General features: G+C 40.9%; 1 protein-coding gene across 1 annotated transcript; it reads left to right on the top strand.

Moving 5' to 3' along the window:
• The first annotated feature begins 556 nt into the window (after positions 1–556).
• LOC108408825 (A-kinase anchor protein 17B) lies at positions 557–27,225 on the top strand. The gene is given in 7 exon segments (XM_017679083.3): positions 557–871; positions 6,616–6,719; positions 18,811–19,580; positions 21,030–21,160; positions 22,648–22,873; positions 24,499–25,940; positions 25,942–27,225. Coding segments are annotated over 5 exon segments (2,730 nt in total). The 5' UTR covers positions 557–871; positions 6,616–6,719; positions 18,811–18,827; the 3' UTR covers positions 26,120–27,225.

Genomic DNA, 27,225 nt, shown 5'->3' with positions numbered 1-27,225 from the left:
AACAACAAAAACAAAACCCCAACACAAAACCCCAACACAAATAAAACAAAACAAACCAATAACGCAGGGAGACAGTCAGTGGATGACCTTCGCTGTCATCTTGCTGAAGGTATGATGTGTGAATTTCGGCCAAGCAGGTGTTAATTTCTCAGCAGTCCTGACTTGGATGAGGTGGACAACAGTACCTCTCTCGTTAGCTTTTTAATGCTCGTTTATTCAGAGGAAATAGGTCGCGTGGGGCCAGCTAACCAGTAAGTTGCAGTCTTTAAATCACTGTAACTTCATGCGGGGGTTGGGGGGTGGCGCCTGGGAAGAGCCTTTCAATCGTCAGGAGCAACCGCGCAAAGGGATAAACTTTGGCTCCTGCTTTGCCGCACGAGAGGGGCGGGGTTACTTGAATAGGTCCTCAGGGGAAGGCGATTGGCCTCTGGGGAGTCGAAGGGGCGGGATCAACCCATTGTTGCCATTGGTCCTGCGGGCAAGTTGAGGGACGGCAGCGAGGGGGCGGAGCCCGCGAGGGGAGGCAATTGGCTTGGCGAGAGTTCACTGAGGGGATCCCGCCGCCTGGAGGCGGGAGCCGGGACGCAGCTGTGAGGAGCTCGCGCGGGCCACAGGGGGGCGAGGGGCGCACGGGGCGTTGGCACGGGGGCGCGCGCCTGCGTCGCCGACTTCGATGCGGCGGGGACGGTTCTGCGCCCCGTGAGCTCGACGCGAGCCATTCAACAGCTGGCTTTGCGGGCCACTGTCTCGCGCAGCGACTGGATGTGTTGACTGTTGAGATTGCGGCGGCTGGAGAGAGGCGGCGGCAGTGGCAGTCCCGCTACCTCAGCGGAGACCAGAGTGAAGGGAGACGCGGCTCCTTAGGCTCCCGGTAAATGCCCCCCGCTCTGCTCGCCGAGAAGGCAGCTATGTCCCGCTGCGTCTCGGCCGGCTGGCCGCCCTGGCCTGTAGGGAGCTCTGGTATCTCTCACACAGGGCCACGTAGGCCCTCGGTAGGGACTGGGAAGGGGATGTGCAGGACTCAGGTCGCCCCGCCTGCCCCTGCAGAGTCAGGTTTTCCACAGATACGCCTAGGCTCTTCCTCCGGTCGTCTCCCTTCACGCTAGACCTTGCAGCATCTCCTCAGGTCCAGCGCCGCACTAGGGGGCGCTCTGGCAACCACTCCCGGGCTCCCTCAGGCAACTGCTCTGACAGAGGTCGCTCAAGGCATTCCCCTGGGCATATGCGGTTAGTGGTGTCCTGCTAATGGGAACTGAAGGTGCCCTCTACTGTTAGAGCCATATGCCAAGGGCCAAGATGTTTGGCTTTCTGCCGGTTCCTTCTGTTCTCGTTCAATTAATCATCAGCAGGGCTTCACTGCCCCCACCCCACAGTGACCCGGTCCTTGGGTTCAGGGACTTGTCGAGTCTCTCTTGAGGCTTCCAGCTCAGGTGGAATAAGACCATTTCTAACTGACAAGGAGGGCAGTGCTCGCCCACATGGCAAGGAGCATAGGGTCGTGAGCTTGGACTGGGGGGCATCGGGATGAGGGGAAGAAGCAAGTTGGAGAGGCCCAGGCTGTGGGAGAAACTGCCTCTTGAGTGCAGGGAAATCAGACAGGCTTGGTCCTTGGGACGAGAGTTGTCTTTATATGTGGTTTTCTGCTTTCTGCGATTTTACTTAAAGCCAGCACTACAGGAGAACTTTTGAATGTTGCTAACTCTGAGGAGTGACTTGTATTAGAACACTGGGTTCTAGCATGAGGGCTGGTTGCCCTTTGAACCTTTTCATTTTCTCTGTCTTTTCTAGATTGACAATAAGGTCCCAGAGATGATGCTCATTTTGTGCTGTTTTCCTGCCTGCCTCTGATCTAACTTTGAAACTTTACTCTATTGAAAGAGTGTAAACCTGGGCAGCATGATTGGTAGGGATTAGTCTTCATGCTGAGAAAACCCACTCTTTGGGATAATATAGTTGGGAACTCTCAAGCTCTGTTTTTTTGTTGTTGTCCTTTGCTTTTCAAAGAATGTGGCATTCCAGTAGCTCATTTTTCTGTGCCCTGTTTTTTGGTTTGAGAGGGAGTCACTCAAAGCATGGAGTAACTTGCACAAAGGTATTTTGACTCCTCTTGTTAAGCACAGAGAAAATGGAGGAATGGAACAGGCCTGCTGGTACTGGCCCCCAGAGGATCCCAGCTATCATGCATCTCAGAGGATGGGCAGGGCTGACTTGAGGTGGAGTAACATTGCAGGGACAGCACCTGCAGAGGCTATCTTGGCTCCTGTGGTGGGTTGTGGTCTTTCGATTTAGTCCTGGCCAAAGATCACCCACAGTGGGGCTCATTTCTCCGGGTTCCCCATCATACATTCATGTGAAGAGAGTGGCCTTTGACTGGCTTCATGTGTTACCTCCAGCATCAGGGGAGGCACAGAAACTAGAGAATTTGAAGGTGGTGGTGGAGTGTGTGTGTGTGCGAGAGAGAGAGAGAGAGAGAGAGAGAGAGAGAGAGAGAGAGAGGAGAGAGAGAGGGAGAGGGAGAGAGACTTTTGTTTTCACTGTCAAAGCAGCTCTCTGCCACTAAGACTGGCTACATGTTTATTTTCCCAGCACACCTTCCTGCTTTTGCTAGAGAGACGGACTTTTGCTGAGTTGTTTCAGAGCCAGGGTGGTGTTACTTGTGCCACTTTCTGATTTCATGTCCATTTGGGTCTCTGAGTTCTATGTTATATCCAACATGTTCCTGGAACTTTAAGAGCTTTAAAGCTAAGCTGTTATCTGAGGTAGACTAATGGCTGGGGCACAGTCTGAGCAAGTGTGGGCGCATGGAATCCAGTGGTGCTATGCTCAGGAAAGACAGTGTAAGGGCAGGAGCACTTTCAGGAGGAGAGGAAGATCAGCTGTAGGATCTAAGAGCTCACATTAATTGAGTACTTCCTGGGGGTTAGGTACTTTACTTGGCATTGTTTCCCTTAACCCTTGAAAAATTCTGTAAGGTAGGCATTATTTTCATCTTCTGAAGCTCAAAGAGGTTAGGTAAATCACCCAGCTGGTTAATAGCAGAGGTGGGATTTGAACCCAGGTCTGCTTGACACCAGGCCTTGAGCTCGAAAACATTTCACTATTTATTGTCACAGTGAAGGTTTCATGAAAGAGGTGGGATGTGCAAGGCTTTGAAGGGTGGGTGGGACTTACACACGGAGAGAGGACATTTGGCTGAAGGGATCAGCAGTTTTGAGTTTGAAGGAACTTAAGGAAAACTGGCCCAACTGGAATCGGGGATGGACAGGAATGGGGGATGGATGCAGGGGCACGATGAAATCTAAGACTGGTGAGGTGGGGTAGGCTCATAATGTGGAGAGCCTTGAAAGGAATTTGTGATTTGATGAAATGAGAATTAGGGAGATGGTGAGAATTTTTAAGCAAGGAAGAGCATAGCAAAACTAGTACCAAGCCCTTGGTGTGCCCTGCCTGGGTCTGTGAGTCTGTCTCTGCCTCACTGTTTTTTCAGAAACTTGCCCAGAGGTCAGCATATTTAACTCTTGCATTTGAATTTCCTGAACCCTTGGGGAGCACCAGGTGTATGCGACCAAACACATTCCTGGGTTCAGTGTGCAGAAGGACAAGCTAGGAGAGGGGCCCTGGGTCAACTTCAGCCTTAGGTCGTTGTGCTTCAGCCTACACAGTATTTTAAAAAGCCATTGAATACGAGGTTAACATTGAAAAGGCAAAAGATCTCAATAAAAATCTCTTGAAACACCAGAAGCATTGGTCTGTTTCACCTGCAGAAGGCAGAGCTTTGCAGTGCTGACTCCTTTAACTGGGGTCTGAGTGCTCCATGTTTCCCTAGTCCTGGGACTTATCAGACCCCGTGGGTCCCAGACCCCCACTCTAGGGAAACGAGGCCCCATTTGGGAAGATTCAATTTCAGGATTAGCTTCGTGTCTTACTGTGTAATTAGGGAATTGCTGGACATGCAGTAGATTCGACTCTGTGAAATGCAAATAATCTTACACACAGGGAATGCAGTAGACATTCGGGATGGGCTGATGGCCACGGACTGAGCATTATCCATGGGTGGTACCTTTCCCCTGGGCTGGAGTTGTAAAGCCTACTATGTATGCTAGGGTCTCCAAGAGACATTTTGCCAGGCCTTGTTGTTCTCCTTCACCCTTCACTGGGACTCAGAGTTTCTTTCTGTTGAATACTTGGTGTGTACAGGATGTGGGTCAAAATGATAAAAAGAGTTTAGGGGGGAAAAAACAACTCAGAAATAACTGCCTAAGAAGTAGTGTGTTACAAATGTTAACCTGGAAAGTCCCAGAAGGCACTCCATATGTACTAGATGAACAGGAATAAGCCATTTTTGTGTTGGCGTTGGGGGTGAAAACTTCTTTCATGTGTAGGTCTGTCCAGGCACTGCAGGACCTTCAGCAACTCTGGTTCTCTGCTTACCAAATGGCAGCGGTGCACCCCCCTATGCCAGTGACTGTGACAACCACAGTTAGCCGTGACTATCCCTGTCCCAGCACTCTTGAAGGGAGCAGTGCTAGCACATTTGAACAACACAGAAGCATGTTCCAAGGAACTCTAACACTCATTTCATGGAGAAGAGTGTTAAAACCATTATCACTTATCTGTAGCCCACAGTCTCCTATTTTTCTCATGGCACTCACCATTTTCTTCCTCAGATTCCAGTTAATTCTCCTAATTTCTTTTTCTTTCTAAACTCAGTTCTTTGAGGGTGACTCAGCACTGTCGCCCCCAAAGTGTTTTAAACATGGTAGATGTTTGGTAGGTACACTTGATTGATCTTGACATTCACTGATTAGTGGTAATAGCTCTAGGAGCCTGGAAGAATGAGCAAGTGTGCATTAGCATTTCACTATTGCTCTTTAGCTGCTATTATTACTATTTTCAATATGTAGGTAACACCTTTTTAAATGTAGTTGATGAGCAATCTCTGTTTCAGGTAAGGTCTAGCATTACTGGTGAGCCAAGCAGATGCAGTCCCTGCCCTCATGGAACTTACGCACTGGGGGGCCGGGGGGACAGATAAAAACATACTGACACATCATAGATTGGTCATTTCAGTGTTACAGTGAAAATAAAATGGGTTCATATGCTGCAATATGACAGGGGTGGGAACAGTACTATTTAAGATAGTGTTCAGGAAAGGTTTCTCTGAGGTGGTGACATTTAAGCCAAATCTGAAAAATGAGAAGGAGCCAGTTGTTAGAAAAATCTTGGGGAAGAGAGCACTTCAGCCAGAGGAAGGCACCAGTGCAAAGCCCTGGGGAGGGAACTTGATGCACTGGAGGAACTGTAAGAAGGTCATTATGACTGGGATGGAGAGAACAAGGACAGTAGTAGAGAACAAGGGTAAAAAGTGAGTTGAAAGAGGTGGGCAGGGACCGTATTTTGAGGGTTTGCAGTTTGGATTTTGTTCAAAGCATGTTGGGAAGACCCTGGAGAGTTTTGGAGGAGTGATGCAATCTGGCTTAAGGTTTGAAAAAATCATTTGACTGTTGTGTAGCATAGACTCTATGGGGGCAAGAATGGCAGAAGAGAGACTAGGTGAGCAGCTGTTGCAGAGTCCAGGTTAGAGATGATGGTGGCATGGACCTGGGGAGCAGCAGTGAAGGTGCAGATGGGTTTGAACATGTGGTACAGGTGGAGCCAAGGACTTGCTGAAGGGTTGGATCTGAGAGGAAGGGAAGAATTACTCCTGGTTTTGAGCCTGAGTACCTGGGAGAAGGCTCTACTTGGTGAGATGGAAATCACTGGGTTGAGGGGCAAGTTTGAGGTGGAGGGCAGGTGGGGGTTGGATGGAGATGAAGAGTTCTGTTGTACTTGTTAGGTTGAGATGCAAATGAAACGTTCAGCTTGGAGACATGGACTAGGCAGTTGAGTATCAGTGTAAAGTCTGGCTGGAGCCAACCGTTACCTTTTATTTAATTGAATAAAAATGAAATATAAATTAAAGCCACTTTAAGTTACCATTATATCCTGATAAAGGTAGCAGACAGAAAAATGATAATGATTTACTGTGAGCAGGGCTGCAAGGACTCAGGCATGTTAATACTGCTGATGGCATGATAAACCGCCAGTCTTTCAGGAGAGCAATTTGACAATACATAATGAGCCATATGAACTTATTCTGGTTGGAATAAGCAATTAATGCTGAAGTAATATGGTTTGGGGAAATCATTTTTTAAAAGATTTGTACAAAGATATCATAGTGATAGACTTTCTCACACTAGCAGTGTAGAGTGGTAGTGGTACTGTTTTGGAAAGAGAAGTGTTCTTTCAAAAAAATTGGAAAATGCAAATCCCCAGGAAGGGGGAATAGTTAACCAAATATGTAGCAACACTATAGAGTGTTTATAGACTTTCTCTCAATAGAGTTCCTACAGAAATTTGCTAAGCATGAAAAATGAGAAATGTGTTGACCCTGTCAATATCTGTAATTGTTATTAAACAGGTACAAAAACCAGATCATGATGGAATATAAGTACAACTGTGTACATCTCACATGCTGTTCGTGCCAAAAGTTGTAAACATACATTTATCTTATTATTATTATTATTTTTTACCATTTCATCTGCTTTTGACTTTGTACCTCTTTCTCTCTGGCAGTGTTCCCTGGTCAGGTTGCCACGACACGGTGGTCCACTATGAAGACTTCACATGAAGTGTGTCTTTTCCAATCTTCCCTCTCTTGATCACATTTTCTCTATAAGGTATTGTGTAATATTATATTCAAATAAGTTTACTTGGGATTTTAAAAAGGCTGGGAAATACTGCTGTTCTCAGAAATGGCTTAGTAGTGCACATCCAGGTCCCAAGTGAAGGCTGCTTTTCCCCTGTAGGTGGCGACTTGTGGGCAGGAATTTTGCAGGTAATATTCAGACTTGAAGATAAAACACTGGTGACTTCAGGATACACATTTCTCACAAATAATACTCTATTTAATGAGTACAGAAGATATTTAGCCACATTCCTTTAAGTCCCTGATAGCTTTTTTTTAATGTGACAAAGAGAAAGCAATGAGTCTACTTTAATAGCATTATAGTAAATTAATCCAAGGTATAAAGCAGTATTCCTGCTTGGAAGTGTCTGGAGAGAGGTGTCCTACAACAAAAATGTTTCTGGTACTAAAGGGACAAAAGACCAAAAGATTGGTGAGATGGGTCTGCCGACTGCTCTGTGCATATTTTAAAAAATAGCTTCCTCTCTATTAGTCATGTAATGACTTCTGCACTCACTAACATGCAGTTATGTAAATACATTTGCACAGCAAGGCCCAGCACAAACTATTTTGTAGGTTAATTAATCGATTAATTAATTAATTAATTTTTATTTTTATTTTATTTTGGTATCATTAATCTACAATTACATGAGCAATATTGTTTACTAGACTCCACCCATCACAAAGTCCCTCCCACAAACCCCATTACAGTCACTGTCCATCAGCATAGTAAGATGCTGTAGAATCACTACTTGTCTTCTCTGTGTTGCACAGCCCTCCCTGTGCTCCCCTCCTACATTATGTCTGCTAATAGTAATGCCCCTTTTTTTCCCCTTATCCCACCCTTCACACCCATCCTCCCCACTCACTTTCCCTTTGGTAACCACTAGTCCATTCTTGGGTTCTGTGAGTCTTCTGGTGTTTTGCTCCTTCAGTTTTTGTTCTGTTTTTATACTACACAGGTGAGTGAAATCATTTGGTACTTGTCTTTCTCTGGCTAGCTTATTTCACTGAACATAATACCCTCTAGCTCCATCCATGTTGTTGCAAATGGTAGGATTTCTTTTCTTCTTATGGCTGAATAATATTCCATCGTATGTATGTACCACATCTTCTTTATCCATTCATCTACTGATGGACACTTAGGTTGCTTCCATGTCTTGGCTATTGTAAATAGTGCTGCGATAAACATAGGGGTGCATATGTCTTTTTCAAACTGGGCTGCTGCATTCTTCGGGTAAATTCCTAGGAGTGGAATTCCTGGGTCAAATGGTATTTCTATTTTGAGCTTTTGGAGGAACCTCCATACTGCTTTCCACAATGGTTGAACTAATTTACATTCCCAGCAGCAGTGTAGGAGGGTTCCCCTTTCTCCACATCCTCGCCAACATTTGTTGTTGTTTGTCTTTTGGATATTGGCCATCCTAACTGGTGTGAGGCGATATTTCATTGTGGTTTTAATTTGCATTTCTCTGATGATTAGCGATGTGGAGCATCTTTTCATGTGTCTGTTGGCCATCTGAATTTCTTCTTTGGAGAAGTGTCTATTCATCTCCTCTGCCCATTTTTTAATTGGATTATTTGCTTTTTGTTTGTTGAGGTGCATGAGCTCTTTATATATTTTGGATGTCAACCCTTTATCGGATCTGTCATTTATGAATATATTCTCCCATACTGTAGGATGCCTTTTGTTCTATTGGTGGTGTCCTTTGCTGTACAGAAGCTTTACGCCTTGATATAGTCCCACTTGTTCATTTTTGCTTTTGTTTCCCTTGCCTGGGGAGATATGTTCATGAAGAAGTTGCTCATGTTTATGTCCAAGAGATTTTTGCCTATGTTTTTTTCTGAGAGTTTTATGGTTTCATAACTTACATTCTGGTCTTTGATCCATTTCAAATTTACTTTTGTGTATGGGGTTAGACAATGATCCAGTTTCATTCTCTTACAACTAGCTGCCCAGTTTTGCCAACACCAGCTGTTGAAGAGGCTGTTACTTCCCCATTGTATATCCATGGCTCCTTTAGTGTATATTAATTGATCATATATGGTTGGGTTAATATCTGGACTCTTTATTCTGTTCCACTAGTCTGTGGGTCTGTTCTTGTGCCAGTACCAAATTGTCTTGATTACTGTGGCTTTGTAGTACAGCTTGAAGTAGGGAAGCAAGATTCCCCCTGCTTTATTCTTCCTTCTCAGGATTGCTTTGGCTATTTGCGGTCTTTGGTGGTTCCATATGAATTTTAGAACTATTTGTTCCAGTTCGTTGAAGAATACTGTTGGTATTTTGATAGGGATTGCATTGAATCTGTAGTTTGCTTTAAGGAGGATGGCCATTTTGACAATATTAGCCAAGAGCATGGGATGAGTTTCCATTTGTTAGTGTCCTCTTTAATTTCTCTGAAGAGTGTCTTATAGTTTTCAGGGTATAGGTCTTTCGCTTCCTTGGTTAGGTTTATTCCTAGGTATTTTATTCTTTTTTGATGCTATTGTGAATGGAATTGTTTTCCTGATTTCTCTTTCTGCTAGTTCATTGTTAGTGTATAGGAAAGCAACAGATTTCTGTGTATTAATTTTGTATCCTGCAACTTTGCTGAATTCAGATATTAGTTCTAGTAGTTTTGGAGTGGCGTCTTTATGGTTTTTTATGTAGAATATCATGTCATCTGCAAATAGTGACAGTTTGACTTTTTCTTTACCAATCTGGATGCCTTGTATTTCTTTGTTTTGTCTGATTGCCATGGCTAGGACCTCCAGTACTATGTTGAATAACAGTGGGGAGAGTGGGTATCCCTGTCTTGTCCCCGATCTTAGGTGAAAAGCTTTAAGCTTCTCGCTGTTAAGTATGATGTTGGCTGTGGGTTTGTCATATATGGCCTTTATTATGTTGAGGTACTTGCCCTCTATGCCCGTTTTGTTGAGAGTTTTTATCATGAATGGATGTTGAATTTTGTTGAATGCTTTCAGCATCTATGGAGATGATCATGTGGATTTTGTCTTTCTTTTTGTTGATGTAGTGGATGATGCTGATGGGTTTTCGAATGTGGTACCATCCTTGCATCCCTGAGATGAATCCCACTTGATCATGGTGTTTGATCCTCCTGATGTATTTTTAAATTCGGTTTGCTAATATTTTGTTGAGTATTTTTGCATCTATGTTCATCAGGGATATTGGTCTGTAATTTTCTTTTTTTTGTGGGTGTGTTAATTTATTTTTATTAGCCCCAGAAACACTTTGCTTTCACAGACATTATTGCATACAGGAAACATTAGTATCCTCTTTTAAAATAGGGAAATGAAACAGAAATTAAGTTTTCCAAAGAGATGAATGAACATGAATCCAGTTTTCTTCATTTCAAAATCAAAGTTTTCCGTACTAGTAGGGAAATGCAAATCAGAACCACGAGGAGCTATCACCTCACACTGGTAGAATGACTATTATCAAAAAGATAAGAAATAACATGGGTTGATGAGAATATGGAGGAAAGGGAACCTTTATGAGCTATTGGTAGGAATGTAGCTTGGTACAGCCATTATAGAAAACAGAATAGAGATTCCTAAAAAAATTAAGAATATATATACCATTTGATCTGGCTATTCCACTACTGGGTATTTATCTGAAGAATAGGAAAACATGAACTTGAAAAGATCTATACACTCCTATGTTTAGTGCAGCATCATTTACAATAGCCAAGATGTAGAAGCAACTGAAGTATCCATTGATAGATGAATGGTAAAGGTGTGGTACATATATACAATGGGATACAACTCAGCCATAAAAAAGACTGCACTCTTGTCATTTGCAACAACATGGATGGACCTTGAGGATATTGTGCTAGGTGAAGTAAGTCAGAGGAAGACAATGGAAACCAAAACCAAAAACTAAACAAAACAAATGAACAAACAAAACAAAAACAAAATCATTCATATGGAGAACAGACTTGTGGTTATCAGAGGGGAAGGGAGTTGGGGGTGGGTTAAAGGGGTGAAGATGGTCAATTGTAGGGTGATGGATGGTAACTAGACTTTTGGGGGGTGATTACTTTGTAGTATATACAGATGTTGAATTATAATGTTGTACACCTGAAACTTATATAATAATTAAAAAAATTTCCCATACTAAACTTTACCTTAGAGCAGATTTTCTGTGAGTGGTGGTAGAAGAGATTCTCTCTCATTAGAACTCCAGTATTTCCAGTATACATACAACAACCAATGTTGAATGGTTGTGGGTCTACAAAAGTCCCCTGCTTTTTGTGCTGAAAGCCCCCAGTGTTCCAGTCAGCCCTTTAGGTCATCTTAATTTGGGAATTCAGTCATTTGGTGGGTCCTATATTGGCTATATTCCTATTATTGCAACACTGAGTCCCACTCATTTAATGATATGATTTAAAACTTTTTCAAGATCAGAACATATGGTCGCCCTCAGTTTTAAAATTGTTCAGGTTAATGATGTGTCAAATCACATGAATGTTCATCCAAGACCTCTTGAGTAAAGAGCCAGGGAATATTTCCATTTGGTCAAGACTCACTGGGATTCTGCACTAGCTGGGAAATTGGGAACTGGCTAGGTTGATTTGACCCAAATGAATTTTGGCTGCCCCACTGACTATAAATATATTGATACAATTTTATACATCTTAAATGCTTTCAAAATGACTAAATTTAAGGTTCAAAAGCCTGGAGGAAAAAAAAGTTAGCAAAGAACTACTTTGAAAGAAGATATTGAGTTGTGAAGATGGTCCTATTTTTTTCACTTAAAAAAATGCCTCATTCAAATGGCCTTGCTAGCACTCTAACAACAAGTATTTATGACAGTGAGAGATTAAATGGTGGATACTTTGCCTATGGCTCAAGGGCTTTTAAAGTCTGAAAGGCATATTTCTGATCTAAAACACCTTAGATGTAGCAGAGGAATCTCTTTAATATCTTCTGAAATGAAAGAAGATATTAGAGTGATTTTGGATACAGATGTTGTAGAATTTATTGAATTTGCACTGCAGCTTAAAACAACCGTTTTTGGCTTGTGAGAACAGCTCAGCACTGTTTCCCTTTCTCTCTTCTCTTATTCTAGTGTTATTCAGTCAGCTTTGCTACTAGGTATAGAGGTAGGAAAGATGAGGTGGACACATGACTGAAGAAAGCAGCCATGGTTTCTAAGAATATGCTAGAAATATTCTGGCATTGGAGCATGTTGAGTGAAGGGATTTGATAAAGCTATGCACACAAGATACTGCTGGTATGCACACTGTACAAATATTATTGAATTGCCATAATATTTTGAGGTTAGAGGAGCTCTCATGTGCCTCTGCAGAGGTGTTAAGTAATCAGTGATCTCAGTAGTGTTGCTTTGATCATAAAGCTATAGAAGAAAGATGTGTGGGAGGACTGGGAAGGCCATGGTGGAACATGACTAGAACATGGAGTTTTAAAAAATCCTTATTCAGTTCAACTTTTTGATAATTTATTCAGGCTGTAATTATGACATTCCTTGCCATTAGGGCTTGGTTTATACTAGGCTGTTTATTCAACCTTTGATAAATACAGTAATCTATGCATATGACAGTGATTGGTGAAAATGATGGTAAGATTGTTAATCAATTTTACTATTACTGTCAATGGAATCATAGACATATGAAAAGGGAATCTAGAGGGCAACTTAGGTTGTTCTGAAGAATTGCTTTTAAGTCATAGCCTGACAACTTGATTTCAGTGATCTCTACCTGTTTGGTAGATGTATATTTATAAATACATATAACTATACATAAAATGCTTAACTATATCTACTAATATATCTAATTTAAAACAGATTTTAAAATATGTGCATCTGATTTCAACAGGGTTAAAGACAGGGATTATATGGAGAGGAAAAGCACAAACCTTGTTAGACCTATTTTCAAGAGCAAAGTAGGGCCCTATATAGCTTTAAGTGGCTTCAAGAAATGGCACATTGAAGCTTGGAGTTGATGAAGTATCTGACTTAGGAGAAATTGCCTGTTAAAGTTGAGTTTTCAATGTAACTATGAGTATTTTCCAGAAACATCTATCTGCTTTTTTATAAAATAAATCAGTTATGGCTTGAGCATTCTGCAGGCAGATCAGTGGTTGCTGGGGTGGGGAAAGATTACAAAGTGGGCATGAGGAAACTTGTGGGGGAGGATGAGCATTTTCAGTATCTTTCCCAACAATTTTTTTGCCATTTTAATTAATTAATTTTTAAAATTGAGGTATAATTGGCATATAACATTATATTGCTTTCAGGTGTACAGCATAATGATTCGATATTTGTATACATTGTGAAATGATCACCACAATAATTCTAGTTACCATCTGTCTCCTTACATAGTTAGAACTAAGTTTTCTTCTTTCTTGATTGTAGTGATGGTTTCATAGGTATATATATATATGAGTTTTGACATATGTATATATATATGTAAGTTTTGACATGTGTATATATATATATACACATGTCAAAACTCATCAAAATGTACACTTTTGAGACATGCACTTTAGCATATTACAAAACATGGTTTATCGTATATTAATTATGCTTCAATAAAGTAGTTTAAAAAAATGACTTCTGCAGCCTATGGTGTAGCTAGTATTGAAGTGGCCAATGCTCCTGCATTATCCAAAGTTCTCTTCTAATCTCCGAGGCCTCAGTCATGGGTCACACAAACTTTGGCTGTAGGTTCAGATGCCTATGGGCATGAACAGTGAAAACAGACAGAGGGGTGTCTTTGGTGGGGGAAGGGAGTTGCTTTTGTACTACTCTGTTTTGATCCTTTTCTGGGCAAGTTTGTGTCAGTTGTTGTAAATTGATTATTTTTAATAGTTTGTTATTATCATGTGAGTTTCCTCTTTTTCATAAAGTATTAATACAGAATTAACACATGCTTATTGTAAACATTAAAAAATGGAAGCAATAAGAAGTGTACAAAGTAAAAAGGGATAGTTGACTCTTCTCTGTACTCTGAGTACATTTCCCAGGGGAAATGTTTGATGTATATCTTTCCAGGCATTATAGAGAGAGGGGTACGTGTGTGTGCATGCCCATAGATGAGTGTTTATATTACTTTTATTATTTTATTATATTATTTTTACAAAAACAAGATATATCGTACATTCTAATGCCACAACTTACTTTTTGTTTTTCCTGTAAAAAGTATCAGGGGCAGCCTTCCATATCAGTAAATACAGACCTACCCCTCCCTCCCTCCCTTCCTTTCTTCTTTTTCTTCTCCTCTTCCCCTCCTACCTGTCTTCATCATAGTAATCCTCCTCTTCCTTCTTCATTTTTTGATAGTTTTTGGCCTGAGCTGTCCTTGAGGAAAAAGTCTTACAGCAGGAATCAATCACTGAGCACCTCGGTGCCAGGCACTGTCTGGTTAATTTTTAGTGACCCGGCAGAAGTTGCCAACGATGTTGCTGTAGCCTTGGAGCCACGACACATGTAAAAAGTTTACTGCTTGGCACACGGTAGTCCTCGATATTTTTTAAAAACGAGGTTGGAAGGTCAGCTCCCTATTCTGGGAGAATATTTTAAGATGAACTATTCATAAACACTTAATTTTAAAGCCTGTGAACAACAGAGGAGGATATGAGAACAAATGTCTAACTTATAATTGTTGCTCTTGTTGGAAAACAGGAATTTAAGTTGAGGATTTTAAGGGAGGCCCGTTTTCTTATTCTTAAAAATACTCGGGTCCTCTTGGGAAAGTCAGAATATAACTTCCTAATCAAGGTATAGAATCCTATCACTGGAGAAAACAGCTGTGAAAAGATACTTCAGAGCAGAGGTCATGGACTGGCAGCTAATGAGGCCTGCAGATGTTTATTTGCACTTTGTAGTGCTTTTAAATAGTTTTAATTGATTGCCAGCATCCAAAACTCAGATTGCATGCACGAAGCTAGATTTCTGGCCTCTCTAGGATAATAGGAATATGTGGCCATCTGGGCCCTTCTTCCCTCGCTGCAGCTATAGCTGAGCAGTGGCCACCCCTTCAAACTGAACACTTCCTTAGTCTCTGCTCACGAGTCTTTGCTCACTGAGACCATCTTGCTGTTCACTGTAGTTCTCTGAGTTGTGACTTCTGCTATAGAATTTACTGCTTATTTTTGCTTTGGTGTGAGATGGTGGTGATTGCCAGTTTTCTTTTCTAATGTCAAAAATACAGTACATTAAATACTGTAAAAGAGCGTTTATCTCATTTCTCACCAAATTTGGTAAGAACCTTTTTTTACGCTTCAGGAAAGTGGAGATATCTGGCTAAAATATAGAAGCTAGGTTTAGAACTCGCACTTGTGAAGGATGCATATATTTGATACAAAAAAGATGATAATTTTTAGTAGTCTGTGAATTTAATCTTACATAGAAGAAAAAATTGAAGTTTTAAAATACATTCATAGTGATCATAATTTTTGAATGAATGACTAAAAAATGCATCTATTACATGTTTGATTAAATCCTTAAAAAGTGTTGTGAAAACCACTTTGCAAAAAATCATAACTCAATTTCTGAACTTTATTCCTATGTATATATAATTTTGACAAAAGGATATCCAAATGACGCTGCAATAGGCAGCTTTGAAAGTGCTTTTTTAAAATCATTTTTAATAATTTCTCTAGGATAAGTTTCTAGAGTAGTTTACTGGATTACAAGGGAGGAATACTTTTATGATTCTAGGTTTGTTTTGCCAAATTATTCTAGAAAAAGATGTAACTAATTTACACGACCTCTAGCACTGTATGAAGATGCCTGTTTTTCCTCCTTCCTAAAACTTTCCCAGGAATCGGTTTTTCTAAATTATATTTATTTGTGTGAAAACTATTAAAAGGAATTGTACCACAATGAGGTATCACCTCATACCAGTTAGGATGACGACTTTCCAAAACACAAGAAATAGCAAATGCTGGTGATGATGTGGAGAAATGGGAGCCCTCCTACAATGTTAATGGGATGTAAATTGGTGCAACCACTGTGGAAAGCAATATGGAGTTTCCTCAAAAAACTGAAAGTAGAAATACCATTTGATCCAGTAATTCCACTTCTAGGAATTTACCTGGAGAAAACAAAATCCCTGATTTGAAAAGATATATGCACCCCTATTTTTTTGATGCACTATTTGCAATAGCCAAGAAGATATGGAAGCAACCTAAGTGTCCATCAATAGATGAATGGATAAAGAAGATGTGGTATATAATGGAATATTATTCAGCCAAGAAAAGAAAAGAAATCCTGCCATTTGCAACAACATGAATGGATCTAGAGGGTATTATGCTCAATGAAATATGCCAGGCGGAGAAAGACAAATACCATATGATTTCACTTATTTGTGTAATATAGAAACAAAGCAGAACAGAAGGAACAAAACAGCAGTAGATTCATAGACACTGAGAAGTGACTAGTGGTTATCCAGGCAGAGTGGTTGGGGTGGGTAGGCAGTACGGGTGAGGGGCATAAAGGGGCAAAGTAATTTGCAATCACAATATAAGTTGGTCACGGGGACAGTAGTACAGCATGGAGAATATAGCCAATGATTCTGAAACATCTTACTACGTTGATAGGAACTGCACTAGAGGGGGTGAGGAGTTAATAGTATGGGTAATTGTTGAACCACTGTGTTGTACATTTGAAACCAATATAAGGTTGTATATCAATGATACTTTAATAAAAAGAACTATTAAAAGGAATTGTATATCTTGAAACTAATTAAAATATAGGTGTTTATATCAGCTAGTTATTGTGTAACAAACCATTCCAAAACTTAGTGACTTAAACAGCAACCACATATTATTTCTCACAAGTCATTCTGTTTGGCAGGCCTGTTCTGCTAATCTGTCATGGCTCCAGCTGATTTTGGCTGAGCTTGCTCATGTGTCCGTGGTCAGTGGTCAGTTGGTGGGTTGGCTAGGGGCTGGCTGGTCTAGGATAGTTCCATCTGTCACAAGTGGACTCTTTTTCATGTGGCCTCATCCTCCAGCAGGTGAATCTAGATGGCATGGCAGGGTTCTAGGACAGTTATGGGCCACTTGAAACCTAGGTTTAGAACTGGCACTCTATCACTTTTGTCACATTCTTCTGGCAAAGAAAAGAGAAGAGGCTGGCTCACATTCAAGGGCTAGGGAAAAATAGACTGTGTCTCTTGATAGCGGTAACTTAAAATCACATTCCAGAGGGTGTGGATACAGAACTGGGTGGAAAATCAGGATCATTTTTGCAACCATTATATCACAACATTCAATGAAAGTTGTCCTTCAAAGTTGTCATCTTGCAAAGCTTTATACTCATTCCAATGATGTACCCTGTAATTAAGAAAGGCTTTCTTGGTGTTATAGGCCGATTAAGAAGAAAACCAGATTGTTTTTTATAGTTGTTCATTTTAGCTAGCATTCTTGATTCTAGATAATTTTTTATGGTTTCTAAATATCAAATACCCGATAAAAAATTTTTTAATTGACCTTCAACAAGGCTATTTAAAAGAATGTAATCTAGGCCTGAAAAAGGGAAGCATTCTAAAATGTTTAAAACAAAGTATCACTGGAATAGTTGGAGAGCACAATGAACTTGACGCTTTGAAGGGATGAACTATTTTGTGTGTGTTGTTTCTGGAACGTTTTTAAGAAGCCAGTGCTTTTAAAATTAGGTTGTATAAATAAATACCTACTGGCTATAGATAAATTTGGGGGTTCAGTATATCTTAATTGAATATCAAATTAATTTTTCTCCTAAAGGAGCTTAGTGTTGTCTCTTATCTTAACCTATGTTGCAAACTGCAACAAAGTAATTAGATTTTTTTTCTTCATTTTGCTAGATAATGTTTTTGGAGAAAGAGAATATGCTTATTCTCATATAATCCCAGTTCAGTGTTACTATCATAAGAATTTCTAGGACCTAATATCTTAGATACCATTTTTGGTGGCCTTTAAAATAAACAGCCTCCACAAACTTTGTCTGCTAAGGGAAGTTCACTGGGATTGTCCTTCAGGGACAGTTACTAATGAATTGTGTACCTGTAAAGGTAACCAAGATGTAGTAAATTTTGTGTTAGAATTTCCATCACTGACTGTGTTTGGGTCTAAATCTCCCTGAAGTTGACATTAATGAGAAACTCAGGTGATGGAGACTCTGAATATACCCACTTTAGGAAAAAGACCTCTTTTATTGGAAAGTGCCATTTGAAGTCAGGAAACAGGAGCAGAAATCCCTAGTTCCCAGTATTAGTGATTGTATTCACCTCAGGGCAGCTTAAAACAGTTTGTTAACATGAAATGCCAGAAAGCACTCATATTTGAGGGGTTTTCCAGTCCCAAAGAAGAGGACAGTTTCACTCTGTCACCTATTGGAAGAGGTTGTCTCCTCTTCACTTGAGCTGAGAGTTCAATTTAGTTAAAGTCATTAAACTAAAGGAATAAGAGTAGATATGTTCATGTAAGGCTTAGAAACCAACCTGGACAAAGGATGCTAAATCAGGTACATGGGTTAGAACTCTTGGCTGGGTCCCAGTTCATGAATGTGCTGCATGTATTTTACCCATGCTTTGTTTCTGTACCCCACCTTCCCTTGCAGGCTTTTATGGGACTTTACATTTGAGACCAATTGGACAGTAGGTTGGAGATTTGGAAACTTGGGGTCTGATGTATGGGCATGCCATGTAATTTTCCCAACTCCCACTGAATTTCTCCATCTGTAAAATATGCATGGAAATACCTACTCACAGGTTGCTTCATGAATCAGATGAGATAAAGTAAGACTACTACAACTAATAAATAATAGCCATAGCTTATGTTTATTGAGATCTTCCTGTGTGCCAGGCATGATTCTAAGGATTTCACATGTACTTACTCATTTAATCCTCCCAGAAATCCTATAATCTCTATTTTTCAGTTAAGGAAGCTAAAATACAGCATATGGAAACTCTTCAAAACCTCCAAAACACATTAAACAAATGTGAGCTATTGTCTTCATTCTCCCCCGGCACTCGTTCCCCCATCAGTATGACCTAAATCCACAATGCTAGCACCATTCAAAATACAAATCTGTGTTTTCCTCCATCTGTATCAAAATGTTCTCTTTTGCTCTCTAGGGTTTCCTAAGGATACCATGATGGTCACGGTGGTATATGATAACTCAGAGGCAAAAGAGCTCTGTGCAGCTCAGCACCTCTACCTCAAGCCCATAGCAAAATTGATGATCAGCGTATTGCTCCCAGAGAGTATAGAACCTATGAGGCCCTTCTCTAACTGGGAAGTTCTTGACCAGCTGAAGAGTCTCATTTGCCCTGACCAGTTCACCACAGTTCGGCTCTCCAAGAGTACAAAGGACTTCATCCGATTCGAGGGTGAGGCTGAAACGCGAAGTTTGGTTCAGATCCTGAAGGCGAAGTTGCATGGGAAGATCATCAAACTAAATGGTTTGAAAACAGACTTAAAAGTAGTGGCTACAGATGCCCAGGGAGAGTGGGAACACTTCTCTAAGGAAACAGAGGCTTCCTCCAGTGACGGGGCTGAAGAGCAGGACCACGATAAGAGCCCAGATTCCATATACTTCGAAGGCTTGCCCTGCAAGTGGTTTGCACCTAAAGGTTCCAGTGGGGAGAAGCCATGTGAAGAGATCCTTCGGGTGGTCTTTGAAAGTTTTGGGAAGATAAAGAATGTGGATATCCCAATGCTTGACCCCTATAGAGAAGTGATGACTGACGGGAACTTTGGGGGTTTTAGTTTTGGCTTACAGACATTTGAGGCCTTCATACAGTATCAAGAGTCAACTGACTTCATAAAAGCCATGGAGTCCCTTCGAGGAATGAAGCTGATGCTTAAAGGAGATGATGGGAAATCTCTGGCATGTAATATTAAGGTAAGGAACCAGAATTTCTTTTGTTTCCCACTGTTCAGGTGGTCTTCAGTAAAAGCTAGAAGCATCTAGAATAAATTTCCTTAGCCCCCACTAGGCTCTCATCAATAACTAATGCAAAGAGTTGTTTTGTCATTAATAAATGGATGTTTAGGAAGGAAAAAATATCCTTCTCCTATGAGGCATACTGCCAGCTCTGATTTTTCAAGTGGTGGTTGTTATAATCTGGGACTCTGCCCTAACTTCTGGAAGGCATTAAAGGATTCTTCATGGCCCTTATGGAGCTACCTCATATGTTTAGTCTATTTGACAAGTTGCTGAAAGAGAGGGATGAATGCAATTTGAAACTGCACAAGAGCAGTTCACTCCCTCTTTACTCACCGGTCATGACTTGTATTTTCAGGATGTCTGACAGGTAAATTGCTAAAACATAATCTCAACAAACTTGGATCCTTTCCTTTCAAAATCATCCTGTCTGTCCAGTCATGCCACCTCATCCATGTCTCCATGCTTGGTCATCTCCTTCTTGAAGTGTTAATTCAGCAGAAGGAAACATGTGGCTAAACAGTCCTTTTTCTCTAAATCAGTCTGTAGCATGAATCTCGACTTTGGGCTTAAGCAGCTTTCTATGTATGAGAGAGGTTGGGTGGTGGGGTACAAAGTTATGTGTGAAGCTACTTATGTTAAAATGTATATTTTTAAATGATGAGCTATTTAGTCAGACAAAAGATATAGCAAATACCACAGTGACCCTCCATATACCACTGACCAGCTTAAAAAATAAAACATTACCGGTGAGATGAGAAACCATCCCCCTGTGTATACCCATCCTCAGTCACACTCTCCTCCCTCCCCTCAAAGGTAATGATTGTGAATTTGGTATTTGTCATTCTTGTGCATATTTAAATAGCTATTTCTGACTCATTTTATTTTTTAAATAAATGTATTTGTAGTGCCTCCATCTGACTTTCACTTCATTTCTAGGTTTGCAGTGTAGCTTAATAATCACTATAGTTAGATCTGGTGTCTCATTAAGTTAGTTTTCTTGAATCTTTGCTCCCCCCACCTCCCCCCAACCCCACACCCCACATTTTTGGACTATTTTTGTCTGTGGTGATTAAAAAAATATATTGACTCAGTTGATCTGTATAAATAACCAGAGGTAATACACTCACATTCCTCAGAGCCTGTGGCCATAATGGCGCTGTGATGCCACCTATGACTGTAAAGTGAGCTCCTCAAGGGTCTGACAAAGAAAATTCTGGAGCCTCAGGACTGTTTGGCAGGTGACTGAAGCAGTGGAACAGTATGGGTACTGAGCTGCAGAGAGGACATTTTTAATTCATTTAGTTTTGAATGGCCGTGTACATAGTAGTTTTCGCTCTCTGGCCTGGGACACATCCAGCCAGCTGGCAAACTTTTCTAATGAAACTTTGAATTGTTCGGGGGCAGGTTATGTTTGATACAACCAAACACTTCAGTGAAGGAGCCATAAGGAGGAGAAATCAAGAAAGGCTAAAATTACAAGAGCTGGAAGAAGAAAGGAAAAAAGAAAAGAAGAGAGAAGAGGAAGAGGCTGAAAGGTGAGGAGACCATTAGTCAATTTTTGACTTTTGATTATGGGTTTATCCCTTTGGGTGAATGGCTAGACTTGATAGATGACATTGATGTGAGGGTACAGTGGGCAGGAATTGGTGCAGACTAGTCTTTCATGGAAGCCTAGTCTTTCAACTGTGCTGTTACAAAACCAAAATGACCAAAAAGTTCAAAACAAGAGACTTAAAAAAGAGTATATTTGTCAGGGAGAACAAGTAATACTGAATAATGGGACTAGCCAGGTGAAGATGTCTAGGCAGAAACGGTTGGAAAAAAAAAGGATCAGGAAATTTTATAGTGGAAATCCTAGCCTACCAAGTTAAAAATTTGACCAAGTTACCTAGAATGTACCAAATTTTACCTTGCCCACCAGCTTTAATTTTTTTAAAAAGTTCTTTTTAGGTCTGGAAAGGATTTTCCTCCATAAAATGGTCGTAATCAAACTAACCCCTAGGCAAGAAGGCATGGATTTCTTCGCACTGTATTTCTTGTTGGCTTCCCTTCCTTTATGAATTTAAGGCACTCCATTTTTATTTCTTTGAGCTTATCATTGTTTCCCAAGTTAGGGACGTGAACCTAGAAAGGGCTATTGGATTGCCAAAGGCTTGCCAAGAAGGTACAAGTGGGCCAGAATTACAAGACTCTTAAAACCAGTTTTACCTCCCGGCCTTGTTTATTCTGCCAGTCTTTTATGTAAGTTATAGCCATTCAAATGAGGAAATGAAGAGTACCCTCCTTGTGCCTCTCACTTTTTTGTCTAGTGGGATGATAGGAGTTACCTGAGGTCACACTTGTGAAATCAAGCCCAGTCAAGGTAACTATTCCCCCCAAATTTCCAGACTGAACATGCTGTTTAGATAATCCTCCAGCTTTTGGCTAAGTCCTCACTCAGGTAATTGACGTTTCTTTCCCCTTCCCCACATTAAGGGCCTAACCAAAACAGTTTAAATTTTCAAAGAGCAGTTAAAAAAGCCCATATTCTTCTAAGCCAGTATGTTTTTATGACAGTGTACTGTGTTCAGTAATATGTACCAATTAGATTGGTATTGGTTTTCACCCTTAAGATTTTCAGAATGCCTTGACTTACCGTCGTTTCCCTATGTGACACCCAATCATGGAAAGTTCTGATCTCAACAGAAATGAAATCATTGCCATGAGAGCTGGAGTCATAGTCCCTGCTTGTGGTTTGGAAAGTGGAGGCTATAGGCCTCTCCCTTGAATTGTGCAGGCTTCTTTTTTGATACTTTCTGCATAAGGTCTCCTGTACAGCTTCTAACTGACCAACTCACTTGGGTGTCTTTCCTCTTTGATGTGTACAGTGTCTTTTATCCTAAGTTGTCTATGTCAGGCCCTGGGGTTGGCAGTGAAGGATCCCTAAGTGACCTGTCCTGCCCTGGCAGTGGGGAAGGAGTGAGGAGGATAGCACATGCCTAGTAAATTCCTTCTGAATGGCTGAATCTTAATCATTGTTCAGAAAAAGAAAAGAGGAGGAGAGAAAAGCCCAGGAAAAGAGGAAGAAGGCCAGGGTCAGGAGGCGAGCCCTGAAGGAAAGGAACAGACACCGGCAGAGGAAGCAGAAGGATGGAGGCAAAGCAGACGAGCCCCAGAAGCTCGAGGAGTGGGAGGAGAGGAAGTACCTGCTGGCTCAGCAGCGCTTGGAGGCCCTTCGATTGCTGCGCGTACTCCTGAGGAAAATTGCAGTAAGGCTCTTTCCCAGTTGGGCTTCAGTTCTGGTAGGTACTGACCTCTCTCTGAGACACAGGTCTTACACTGAAGCAGTGGCTGATTTAAAATGGACTCCATGGAAGACTCATTGCGTTGATTGGGGTTTATTTTCAATAGGCTTTTCTCTAATTACCCCAACTGTGGGCTTCCAAAAGAGGTATCCAAATAGTTTACAGGGGCATGTCTCACTCCTGCCTTCTGGCACACATACTTTGTTTCTACACTTCAGGACCATATTACCCAAGGCAATATAGCTAGTGTATCTACCTTCCTAAGTCCCTAATGCGTGTAACTGAAAATGCCAGGGGGAAGAAATGGATGGTGGGTGTGTTAGGTTTGTAATCTTCCATTTACTTGTCCACTCATTTGCAACAGGATAAGAAGAGAGAATCTTGGACAGAGACCTTTGTGTAGTAAGCTCCTGTTAGTCTAGTCTTAAACTCTTTGCTAAGGAGTTTATCACATCACAAAACAATTGCCCTGTTTGGGGAGCTGCAGTTTTAGAAGGCTTCTCTCCCCACTTACTGACCTAAAGACAGCTATACTCAACAGAGTTCCCAGAGTAAAGGTCAGAGAGGTTCTCAAAGTGCTAACTTAGAAATCCATATTTAGTGTTTTTAAATGCGAAGAGTGAATGGCAACAGTAATAGAGTTGATTTAATGTATATTTGCAGACGCAGCCTTTTGGTCATTAGTGTGGACAATCAAACTTAGTGAAGCCAGGATCAGAAAAGTCTCTTCTAATTAGGCTAGCTGGATCTTTTACAGTTTACCTTAATGACTGCTGAGAGTCACTCCTTCTTAAGAATTTCTCTTTAAATGTGTATGGTGCCTATTCTTGGCCTCCTTGATACCTTATACTGATTATGGTCCCCCAGGTTCTAATCCAGGTAATGGGTAAGCACACACCTGATTTGTGGCAAATGTGAGAGGGAGCATGGTGCTTACTCTCCTGGCAGGATGGGGCCTGGGGGTGGCACCTTTCCCTTGCCCTGCAGTTATGCAGAGCAGATAGCACCACAGAGAGAACCATTGTCATGGCCACATTCTCTACTTGGTCACCTTGCTTCTGACTGAGGCAAGTAATAGGTGCGGGGGCAGCTCAGAAACACCTTCCCCTGCAATCCACAGGAAGCAGCAGCAGTGGGAAACAGAAACAGTCTATCTTTTAAGCCAGTTGACTCTCTTTTAGATACACATTTCACCCATCAGTCTTTTCTTGTTCTAGAACTTCCTGGGAGGGCTATAGAGCATTTCTTATTCTTCCTCATATCTCCATCCCCTAGCACAATACCTGGAGCAGTAAGTAGGCTCATCAATTTGTGAACACATGACAAAAGGGTCATGTGTTTTGGAGATATGTAAACCATGGTACTTTGTAAGCTACGGATGGGCACAGACCTAGTAAAAGCAGCTCCACTATGTTGAGCTGTGTCATTTTGTACCTTTTGTTTCCTCAGTACAATGTTGGTCCTCATTCAGATCTATCCTAGCTTTTATTAGGAACTACTTCAGAACAATGTCAGAAAACCCAGTTTTCTTTGAAATTTTTAATCTGTTTAGTTTTTTCATGTGAGACTTTTAATCTTTTTCTTTGAAGGGATCCACACATTTTAACCCACAAGAGGTAGATGTTGCTCTGGGGAACACATTGGAAACTCTGAAGAAAGAAGAGTTAAACACTCAGTATCTTCAACATCAGGAGGAAATGCCAAACTATCAGGTTGCCAACTCAGACAATAAGCGAACACAAAAAATGAAGAAAAGTGCTAGGGCTTACTTACATAAATCTTCCCACCACCTTGGGAAAACAAAAAAAAGACATTCAACTAAAAAAGAGAGAACTGGAAATTTATTAACAGATGGATACAATCGCAGTTTGGTCTCTGGCCAGAATTCCTTGCAGATTATAATGACTCAAGGTCAGCTTCTTAAGAAAGATGACCACCACAATTCTGATAAATCCTATTCTTCCAGATTAGCTGATAGAGACTGTGGCAGAAAACAGAAGATCTATGAAACAGATGAATTTATTGATTATCTGTTAAACTATTATCAAAGTCCAAAACATACCCATTTCAGCCTAGAACCAAGCCACATAACAAGCACATGTCAGTGGCAGAGAGCTGTCCATGCTACAGGAAATGGATTTCAAATCAATTTGAGAAAATGTAAGGAAAGCCCAACCAGCTTGAGCCAGATGCAAAGCCTGGAAATGAGAGATCAGGTTCAAGAAGATGATTACTGGATGAAGATTTGTACTCAGGATCCTGAGAATAACCCACCAAAGAGAGGAAATGTAGAGTATGCCAAAGAATGTACTAAGGAATTTAAAAATCACTGCAAGGACACAGTCAATGAAGCTGGTGAGCAGCTGTCCCCAGCTGATGGAAAGAGCCCTCTGTTGGAAGACACCCATGCTTACCAGGTTGCAGATTCCAAATTCACCAGTGAAAGCCAAGTTTCCTCACCCAACAGGTCAGCACACTTACATTTGGAATTGACAGATTTCTTCGAGGAAATAAGTAGTGATTCTGAATGCTTTAGTGACACCCTTAGCATAAACAAAGAGGAGAAAGAGAAATCTGTGGCCACATATGATAGTTCCCCAGAAAAAAGATCTCTTGACGCTGATGAGATCATTACTTGCAATCGAGAAATTAGGTCAAGTCAGCAGACCTCATATTCAAAGTGGAAACATGATGGGGAGGAAAACTACTCTAAATACAAGTTTAGGAAACCAGGCAAAAAGTCCAACTATGAATGGAGATGTCCGTGGCTTGAAGGTGAAAACAATTACATTAGAGATGAGAAGAGCAACAGCAAAAAGAGGGCAATCCTAGCCCCCCAATACTTGTCTGATGGAGGCTACTGCCATGAATCTAGGCCTGGTGATCTATCAGACATCACCAGAAAGAGGAGGAAGTTTAGTGATAGTACATTTGACCAGATAGTGAATAGTCGGCCCTCTCGTGTGCCAATGACGCAATCAAAAAGTGCTGATACTTCCTATTTGGGAGATTTTCCCAAAAGAAGAGACACTCTGGAAGTCAGAATATATGGGCCAGGAGGCAAGAAGGTTTAGAAGATATGAGAATTTGGAAGATTTTACACTGAATTATGGCAACTATTACCTTAGACGTAAGAGTCAGGAGCACATTGACTACAGAAGCTATGTAGGAAATCACTACACTAGTTCCTTATGTTTTCAAATGTTTTGAAGGTCTCTTAGATTAGGAACACCCCTATTCATAATAAATAATTTGCAAGAAGAAAATTTAAAACCAAATAAAGCTGTGTTAGCAACCACAGAGCAAGAGAGTAACACTTAAAAGCTTGAGCAAGGTCAAATACAAAACCTTGTTTCTCTTGCCAAAGTATAAAGCATAGATTAAAATGACTGCAGGTGTGTTGGCAAGCTTTAGAAATACAAAACACCCAGATCCTAAAGCTTGGTAAAACAATGTGGTTGCAAAACTTCTTAATCCAAGGATGTTTCTACAGTTCAACTGCAACTTTAATTTGGTGCCAGTGAAGGAGCAAATTAACATTGAGAGTTGAGATAGCCATCTATGTCTCTTTAGCTGTCATAACACCATCATTTAGTATCATTTCTCTTCAAAGGGAACAACAGTGAACAAATTAAGGATCTTTTTACACATTCTTTGACTTGGTCAGAAACACCACGTGCAGCAACCAAGTTTCCTGACTTTTATGTAGAAATAACAGTAGGTAAAAGAAGAGAGATGACAGCTAGAACATACAGTAAACTTCATGACTTTAGAGGGTTTCATGATCACCCACCAGAAGGAAACTCATCTTATTAATATGCTCACAGTACTCCAAGAGTTGTTCTTTTAGCAGCAAAGTATTGGAGGAAGAATCTAAAAAGAGCTCAGATTGTCCTTTGAGGTTTAAATGGATAGTGGACCATTAGAAGAGTTGTTTTTTGAAGAACCCCATGTCGTTCCATCCTAGAAAAGCAACAGGACCGAAGTGAAGCAACCAGTGGGATTTGCAAAAGAAAATATTGAAAGATTCTGGGGCACCCATAATGGTACTTGGGAAGAGAGGACATGGCAGTATTCCATTTCAGGTTATGTAATCCTTTCACTCAGGGTTAGGTGACATCAGTTTTTAAGAAGCCACTGAATATCCCCATATTGACTTTTATAAACTAGTAACAAGTGCCTCCTCAATCCTTAATAATGCCATGCATGGAGTTAGGAAGAGTCAAGGGCAGAAAAAGCCCGGAGTTTTCAAGCTGGGGAAAACCTGTATGTGTGTAGGATTTATAAACTCTTTTATTAAAATTTATTAAAATTTA

Source organism: Manis javanica, chromosome X (genome assembly GCF_040802235.1).
Source record: "Manis javanica isolate MJ-LG chromosome X, MJ_LKY, whole genome shotgun sequence".
Taxonomy (NCBI): domain Eukaryota; kingdom Metazoa; phylum Chordata; class Mammalia; order Pholidota; family Manidae; genus Manis; species Manis javanica.
Note: the sequence above shows the minus strand (reverse complement) of the source record. Positions and strands in the feature narration are given on the sequence as shown.